Source organism: Oculina patagonica, chromosome 12 (genome assembly GCF_052425735.1).
Source record: "Oculina patagonica isolate OP01 chromosome 12, crgOcupat, whole genome shotgun sequence".
Taxonomy (NCBI): domain Eukaryota; kingdom Metazoa; phylum Cnidaria; class Anthozoa; order Scleractinia; family Oculinidae; genus Oculina; species Oculina patagonica.
This window is the reverse complement of record NC_135769.1, coordinates 33,253,577-33,262,693: the sequence shown is the minus strand read 5'-3', so window position 1 is coordinate 33,262,693 and position 9,117 is coordinate 33,253,577. Positions and strand designations below refer to the sequence as shown.

At 39.7% G+C, this 9,117-nt stretch overlaps 1 protein-coding gene across 1 annotated transcript; it reads right to left on the bottom strand.

Annotated features, from left to right (window-relative positions):
* Positions 1-549: 549 nt before the first annotated feature.
* On the bottom strand, positions 550-4,027 carry LOC144633571 (uncharacterized). The gene is made up of 2 exons (XM_078492416.1): positions 3,879-4,027; positions 550-1,504 (listed from the first exon to the last, which is right to left on the bottom strand). Exons 1-2 carry the CDS (start codon positions 4,025-4,027, stop codon positions 550-552), a joined length of 1,104 nt encoding a protein of 367 aa, XP_078348542.1.
* Between the last annotated feature and the right edge of the window lie 5,090 nt (positions 4,028-9,117).

Below are 9,117 nucleotides of genomic sequence, written 5' to 3'. Positions count from 1 at the left end.
ACAGGGAATCCTGTAAACAACACCATCTTGCTTAGTGGAATCAACAGCGTCTTTCGGCCGTACTAGGTGTGATCGTAGTGTGGTTTCCGACTTGAAAACAGCCCGCACGCCTTGTTGTTGTAGGCAGCGGCGAAGTTGTTCGGAAAGGCCTTTGACGTAGGGCAAAACCGCAGTGGATTTAAACTCGGTCGCGGGTTCAGCGTTGGTGCTCGGTTTTCTGGTCTTGGTGATCTTCTGCAAGAAAGAAAAAGGATAACCATTAGATACAAGAACAGATGACAGATGTTTTTTCTCCTTGGAGGTAACAGATGGTTTTGTTACGAGGCGTTTAGCACGATCGTAAAGACACTTAACAATACCGCGTTTTACTGATTGAGGGTGATGTGAATCATACGCTAAGTATTGATCAGTGTGCGTAGGCTTCCTGTATACGCTGGAGGTGAGACGGTCGTCTGGTTCTCTCGAAACTGCGGTGTCAAGGAAGGCGAGTTTGCTGTCATTCTCTGTTTCAATGGTGAAACGGATGGAAGGCTGCTGGATGTTAAGATGTTATAAGAAGCTATCGACGTTTTCGCGATCCAAGATGGTGAAGGTGTCGTCCACGTAGCGTTTCCATATCTTAGGCTTGTAGGATGATGAAGTTATAGCCTGCTCCTCAAAGCTCTCCATGTAGAGGTTAGCAATAACAGCGGAAACCGGGCTTCCCATGGCTGCGCCTTCTTGTTGTTCGTAGATTGATCCGTTATACTGAAAGTATGTGGATCTCAATACAAACGTCAGAAGGTCAGCGATCTGAGCAGGTGTTAGCGTTGTGCGGTCAGCAAGGCTGGGGTCGTTCTCTAGTTTCCGTAGCGCGGCTTGTACAGCGCCGTCGATAGGAACGTTGGTAAACAGCGACTCTACGTCGAAGGACACCATGATCTCGTTGTCTAGGATCGTCTCACTGCTGATGGTGGATACGAAGTGGGCTGAATTAGTCACCGTGAAATCCGAGTTACCTGTCAAAGGAGACAAGATGTTAGCTAAGTAGGTGGATAAATCATATGCAAAGGTGTTAACACATGATACAATAGGTCTTAAAGGTATATCGGCCTTGTGGATTTTTGGTAAACCGTAGATTCTTGGCGGCTGTTTGTGTCGGGGTCTGATCTTGTTGTAAACGGCCTCTGATAGATCTCCGTTTCGTTTCAGGGTAAGCAGCTTTTCAGACAGCTTTCGAGTCAAACGGTCTGTCGGGTCTTTGTTCAGGCGCTGGTACGGTCCGGTCTCGATCAGGGTAGACATCTTAGTGCGGTAGGTATCAGCATCCATGACTACGCTTGCACGCCCTTTATCTGCTGGGAGAACCATGATGGACTCGTCCTCCTTTAGGCTTTTGAGCGCGTCTCGCATTTCCTTCGGGATGTTAGGCTCTGGTAGTTCTGCCTGTTGAAGGATATTGTTGACAGTTCTTCTGACCGTGTCCGCTCGTTCGACGTTTAGTTGTCTGACAGCTGATTCGACACTGGCGATAATGAAAAATTACCGTTTCTGTATGATACAAAGATAGGTTCTAGTATATTCCACTGAGTAGCAGCTGATTTTATAAGATGCAATTTGTTTACTATAATATCCTAAAGGTTAGGCACTGACAGAAGCTTGATCACTGGACTATTTGCTCGTCCAAGGGCAATGTTTTCTTACGCTGTCCTTGATGAAAAAAAACTGAGAAAATGAAAAATTCTGCCTCCAGCGCAGCCTAGACTTGAATTCTGTGTTCTGTATGTTTTCTTGGAAAGTTGTTTCAGAGGAGTTGGTTTTGATTACTTTAAGACACACACAGGGTGGCGTAAAGAATAATGCGTCTTTGTAGTGAATGCGCATATCGAGAGTAATCTCTTTGTTGAAGTCGTCTCCTTTGTGTTACGGTTTCCATATCCAAGACTCCATAATTCCCTCAGTCATCTCATACCAGGGGCCACCGAGTGCTGATTGGTCTAACTCACCACACACTCGACCCATTTCCGGAAAAATTGCTGACCGCTGGCCATTTGATTGGGGATTCAACATTTACAAACATCCTCAGAGGTCACGGACTACCCATCAGTCTCCCTTCACTCTTTTTGAGAAAACCGCTCGCCGCTTAAGTGCGGGTTAAGTTCACAACTCACCTGCCATACGATACGGGCATTTAAATTCAAATGAACCAATCAGAGGGCAAACCATGGCAAAAACTATGTCTTCATGTGCTTTTTGCGTCCTGCGCAGACATTTCGACGCGCACAAAATGTTTTGCATTGTGTAGTATTTCTGTTTTGTTATCTTTTTGATTATACTAAGTTTACACATGAAAATTTCTGAGACAAATCTTCATTTATTTCGTGTTTAAGTTTCAGTTGTTAATCTTGTGATAGTGAAGCGACCGCTGGCCAAACATCGAAACTGTCGAAACGTTTTTTCCCGAGGCTGCTTGCGAATAAATAAAACCGGTGGACACGAGGTCAAAATATGTCGAACGAATGATTTTTTGTTTAGAATAAAACTTTTTTGTATTGGTTTATCCAAATAGTGAAATTTTTAACTAGGAAAATACGCCTCCAAACGCCAGAAGCAGGCTTAGCTTTTGCGTGAATTCGAAAATGTAGAATACGTTAATTTTCCCCACATCTCGCGCTTCTGATATTGGGTTATCGAAGCATCTACTTTACATTGTAAGGGGAAGAAATTTATTGACGGCTTTTTCCGGACGTCTTGCACACGTCAGCTCGTCCGGAATACAGACGTCAGTTTCTAATAGGATTGCGTCAGCAGGCCTTACAGTTGTACGTTTCTGAACTCTGAATAATAGCTCATTTCTAAAGAGAATTTTAATAAATTTCCTGGAAGTTTAGTTTTTTTTTGCCAGCAATACGGTGCAAAAGAAACCCGAGGGAGTCGATGGAGAAGGAAATATTTTTAACCTTCGCAGTGATAAAGCAATTTTGAAAGCATCGAAAAAGCTGAAAATCCCAGGAAATAATAATTTCCCCTTGTAGAGAACTCAGTGACAAGAATCCAATCAGCTCATTTTCAGACGAGAAACCTACTCTAGGCACTGCTACATGGCATGAAGTCCAAGAATAAAGCAAACATTTTGCCTTGTTACCAGGGTTTTATTTTAATGCTGATTATCTGTAGTCCTACAAATAAAGCTACTTTTCGATTAACCTGCTCTAGGCCCTGCTACATGTCATGAAAGGCCAATTATAAAACAAACATTTTGTCTTTTCACGAGGATTCTATTATTACTCTGAAAACATGTAACTAAGAGAGTTGAGTAGCAGTAAAACGTCTTTGTTCCAAAGTCAAACGACATTTGTGTGCAAAACAGGTCATCGTTAAAGATAAGACTCTTGTGCACAAGTCTCAAAAAGTGACGAGTATGATGTGGTTCAAGAGTAGTTTTAATACAGCGGTGGAAATATTCTAATTATTTTAAAATTTAATACTTCATCAATCTGACTTAATTGCTTATGCAAATTTGGAATGTGGAAGGAAGTTTGGAAAACGTAAAAGCCTGGCCATCTGACGTTTTCACATCAGTTTCAGGGAAACTCTTTCATGCACCAAGCTAGTATAGTGCATGTTTTGTCGATGACAGTGGGGAAGGTCCAAAAAGCACAAAATAATGGCAGATCCATTTGGAGATTCATCCAAGGGAACCGAGACATCAAGTTCTGCATTCGACTACTTATATTCGGCGTACATAGTCAATAGCACTTTCAACGCGTTTTTATCATACACCGCCATCATGTTGAATATAATAGCAATCCATGTGATAAGAAAAACTTTGTCGTTGTCAAATCCTTTAAAAACATTGCTCCTGAGTCTTGCTGTTTCTGATCTTGGTGTTGGCTTACTGGTTCAACCTTTTTACATCGCACTTCTGGTAAGGCGGATACTGGACTACAGCATCTACGCTGCTTTTGTCACTATTGTAACTTTCTTTTCTTTTGCGTCGCTGTTTGGTGTCATGGCTCTGAGTGTAGACAGGTTCTTGGCTATTCATCTTCATCTCAGATATCAGGAACTTGTGACTCACAAGCGTGTTGTTGCTGCAGTGATCTCAATATGGCTGTTGAGTGCATTTCTTTCGTCAATTACGTTGTGGACCCCAACGAGCATTTCCTATGTGATTTTTGCCATTATCGATATCGTTTGTCTCATAACAACAACAGTGCTAAACTATAAGATTTATATTGCAGTACGACGTCTCACAAATCAAATTCATGTTCTTCAAGTGCAAAACACCCAACACATCTCACAGAATGATGAAATGGCAAATGTTGCGAGCATCAGAAAATCTGCAGTTGGTACTTTCTACGTATATCTTGTATTTTTGGTTTGCTACTTGCCACAGATTTGCAGTTATGTTGTCGTTATGTTCTCTACATCAAGAACTGTTAGACAGGTGTTGTTGCTGTGCACTTTAACCGTGGTATTCCTTAATTCGTCTCTAAACCCTGTTATTTACTGTTTGAAAATGAGACACTTTCGTCGCGCTGTTATAGATTTACTGCGGAATATTTTTACATGTTGCAACTGAGGAATGAACAGATCGATTCTCTAAGCTCAAGACGTTTGCATGATAACCAATCTTTCAGAAAAATACCTTGTATGAACCGAATTTTATGTAATTCTTTAGCAATTAATGCAAACATTCGCGTTATTGACGTAAGCCGGCAGCTCGATGTTTGTGCCAGATGACAGGTGCTGTAAAAGCCAGAGACGGACGATTCCCGAAGATTAACAAATCTAGACAAAGTGTGCGTCTCTTGCGTCGGTTATCCTTTAATTCCATGCTACCTTTTGCAGTCTACCATTTAAAAATAGAGATGAATTATCTGCATTATCTTATAAAGCAAACCGTCGTCACTTAGTCCTTGTAAAATAATAAACCTATGAAAATGATGCTCTTGTTTTAAGAAAGCATTGACCGGAACACACGGGTACCTCAGTAGTGATTCTACTTTGGCGAGCGTTTTGCTACGGAGAGCACACTGATGATTCTGACAGTGCGGCCAACGAGTTTTGAGCATTCTCGGTTTTTTTTTTCAGTTTAAACCTTAAAATATAAACGAGCTGGTTGTTATCAGCGTCAGCTCTTTTATTTATTCGGGGTTCAGGTGCATTGTGTTCTTTATCTAAAACATGCTTTCTCTCCTTAAAAATCTAATTGCCTTTTATTCGATATTATTCGATTCCCTATTTCATATGAATGTAAATAAAATCTTTCTCTTGGTAACTTTTAAAGTTGACTGGCTGTGGCGTCTGTTTCGCCTTTTTTGTGTGTGTTTGTCAAGATTAATTATTAGAACTCACAAAGAAAAAAAGGAAACTGCAAACGTCTAAAGCGCGAAGTTAGCAGTTTGCATAGTGTGGTTTTCGGGGCGAGAGTTGTTTCGAAAAGCTCTGTTATTAGTGACTGACGTTTCGACAACCTGAGCAGAAGTCATCTTCAGAATCAAGTGACTCTGAATATGACTTCCTCTCAGGTTGTCGAAACCCAGTTTACTATGTTTATTCATAAAGTGTTTCTAAATATGATAAAGCGAGTACTGACAAACTGAAATAAATGGAGTAAAGAAAAGCCAGAAAACTGATTGAATAAACACTGTTTATTTTCGACATTTTCCAGGTGTCTTATCATAAATAAGAAATGCCAAATCGACAACATTAAAAATGCGTGGACGAAGTTTTCCCTTGTCATTACTCAAGACAACATATTTTCTTATACATATATATACATACTAGTTATGCAACGCTTTCGAGTGGTATGGAATATACCACGAGTCACTTGTATTTTCTCGGTATACACACAAGCCTTTAGAAAATACAAGTGAAAGCGGGATATTCCATAGTATACTACGAGAAGGTGTTGTGTAACTATTTTATACCATGCCATAGAAAATACGCTTACTTAATTTCGTCGAGAATAAGATCGCAGCGCACGAAGGGAAGGTTGAATTGAATACCGTCAAATATACAAGGGCTTTCCTTTAATCTGATTGGCTGTATTTTCTACAGCATGGTATAGATAATAGAATATAACTCTAAAGTTTCATTTGCAGACCCCCTTACAAATAAACATCCCTCCTCCCTCCCACCTTGGGCCAGTATATATGTAGTTCCAATATGCTGACCAAAACTGGGCAATAGTTCCATCTACGAACTACAACTAGCCAATCAATCCGTTTTTGACCACAGACATTGAGTAGTACTATTTGATTATCAGCTCCATTCAGTCACAGGTCAGTAGTTCCATTTGTTGACCATCAATGACCAATAGCTCACAACTGGTCAATAGGTCCATTTTCTGATTACAACTAGTCAATCATTTTATTTGCTGGCCATAATGATCAACAGTTTATTTGCTGGCCACAATTGATCAATAGTTCCATTTGCTGATTAAGTGGCGATGTCCTTTAAAGCGGACCATCGCATTTCGGGTCGGAAGGAAGTTTTCCTTCAAACTTTGCCCAGTGAACTATCTTGGTTTATAAGTAAATGTAACGGCATTAGTTTTTTGAAATACGTTAAAATGTGTTTTTCAGAGCCTATAACAGCCAAGGCGACTAAAAGGCTAAATTTTGATGGTCGCTACAACGAAAAACTGCACAAGTTGACGAGCTCGGCACACAAAAACCGCTGACCGCAACAGAAAACTATTATAATCCCATGAAAGGTGGTCCTTAAAGGGTTGTGAAATCATGTTTGTTTTAATATTTTTTTAAATTTTCAGGTTTGGAAAAATTTATGTCTCAACATCCGTCAGATCGCTTTTTATAAACATGCCAATATACCCTGACTTTGCTGGCCTTTAATTTCCAAGTCCAGACCAGACCATTCTAAATTCCACCTGAATTCTACTAAATGGATGCCAGGGAGGACAGTAATCTAAAAATACCTTGCACTTTTTACCTTCTTTCGTCACAGCGACTTCCAACTTTTCGTGTTTTAAGCGAATTTTTCACACACATTATGCAAATGAGGCTGTAAACCGAGCAACGGTTGTTTTTAACAAAAACGGTTTAATCGTTGACTTACAGCATTGCAAGTCAAAAATTCAAGTCATTTCACAGAACGATCACTTGCAAACGTTTTAAGCGGTTAAAAACGGCGAATTATTCGTCCTGGAACTTTGAATTTGTTACGAATTAATTATGCAGTTTCGCTGTCTGCTAAACTTGGTCAGGTAAACTTACTAGTTGGATTGTGTACTCGTAGGTTTTGCTGATTTCTATTGTTAAGTTAACAGTTTTGTTACTTTTGGAATCTGAACATTTTCTCAGTATGTAATAAGTTCAATTTTAGCCATCACACATTGAAATCTAGGATTCCTTTATTTTAATTTAATTACTGACATCAATGTACGAAATTAAAAAAAATAATTTATCCTGTTACCGTAGCTGAGGACGGTACTTTGTGGCCCTAATTGCCTTTCTTCCTAGGGTGATTGCAATTAACCCGTGAAACAATATTTACCAGTTTGTGCGTAATAGTCTAAACTAAACAAAAGAAAACAATGGAATTAGTCTCTAATAGTATCTAAAAGTGTAATAGCTATTTCACGGGTTAACTGAAATCACTCTAATGAATTTCGTTTTTAACTTCTTTGTTACATACAAAGATATCAGTAAATTTTAGTATTACTCTGTGTATCAGTAGGTTATTTTAACACAAAAGCTCGCTCGTGCGAACTTAATTTTATTTACATACATCTTATACTCACAAACCCGTGGATATCGACGTTTAATTATCATCCCACTGCTCGAGATATATTCTCCTCCGTAAAAGGAAATAAAAATACTGCCTCATTGCAAATGAAATACTTTTCATAGAAATACTCTACTGAAAAAAATACTTTCAAGTCTGTTTCCTGGACTCAAACTTTATAGATCACTGGGGCGACTTTCACGGTGACAAAACGGAAACTGACGTGACACGGCCAGTAATTTATACCTAATCTGTTCAGAACTAATCGCGATCGCGTGGTTCTTTATCTAGGTTCGTTCGACTTTTTTGCTTATCCATTTGATTTTCATGTTTAGATGTGCTACCACACCTTATACAAATTTCAGTTTGCACAACTACCTCTAAGCTTATAACAAGAACGTCTCTGATCCCTGTTGCCACTACACGGTACAATTTACTACACCTTGAGATTATGTCATTCTTTTCCAAAAAAAGAAAAAAAACTCTTTCTCATTGCAAATAAAATACTTTTCATAGAAAATCTCTACTCAAAAAGCACTTGTCTGTTTTCTTGACACAAATTTAGATCAAATCGGTCAAAACGGAAACTAGCGTGACACGGCCAAACAATTATAACTAATCTGTTCAAAACTAATCGCCTGGTTCTTCGTCTAGTTTCTTTCGACTTTTTTGCATATCCATTCAGTTTTCATTTTTAGATGTGCTACCGCACCTTAAACAAATTTCAGTTTGCACAACTACCTCTAAGATTATAACCAGAAACGTCTCTGACCCCCCCCCCCCGCCCTCAGGAGGGAAGGGCTACCCCCATAATGGCCTAAACGGGGAGGCTCCGTCCGAAAGGGGTACCATTTTCATGCTTTAGGTATGTAAGAGTAGGAATCTCACAAGTTTAGGTAAATGAAAGCGAAGGGATATTGGTTATTTAGGTATTTAAAAGGAGGTTCAAGTTTAAATATTTCGAACAAACGCACCTTATGGCTTTTCGGTATTTTTAAACAAATTTAGCTTGTTGGAGCCAAAATAAAGTTGTCCCGGGTAGGTGAGTTATCCCTAGCAGAGCGTTTACAAGGCGCTAGGGTAACCTTAGCGCTCAGCAAGGGTTACCCTAGTGCTAGGGTAACCCTAGCTGCCTTGTAAACACGTCGATGAAAAAAAGATGAAATGTGGGAACGCTAGGGTAACCCTCCTGCCTGGGAAACCCTAGCACTAGGGTTACCCTACCTGCTTGTAAACAGGCACTAAGTAGAAATAGTAAGTACTAAGTACACTTAGTAGAGATAAGGGACAATAGAAACCGAATAGTCTGATTAGTCAAGGCTGATAGCCTAAGGACTGTTAGATTTTTTATAGGGCGGGGGGATGGAGGAGGGGGCATGAATT

Coding starts and splice junctions, on each gene's coding strand:
- LOC144633571 (XM_078492416.1), bottom strand. CDS start 4,027: ATGAATAGCCAAGAACCTGTCTACACTCAGAGCCATGACACCAAACAG. Junction 1,505..3,878: donor GATGTAAAAAGGTTGAACCA/GTAAGCCAACAC, acceptor CATTATCGCCAG/TGTCGAATCAGCTGTCAGAC.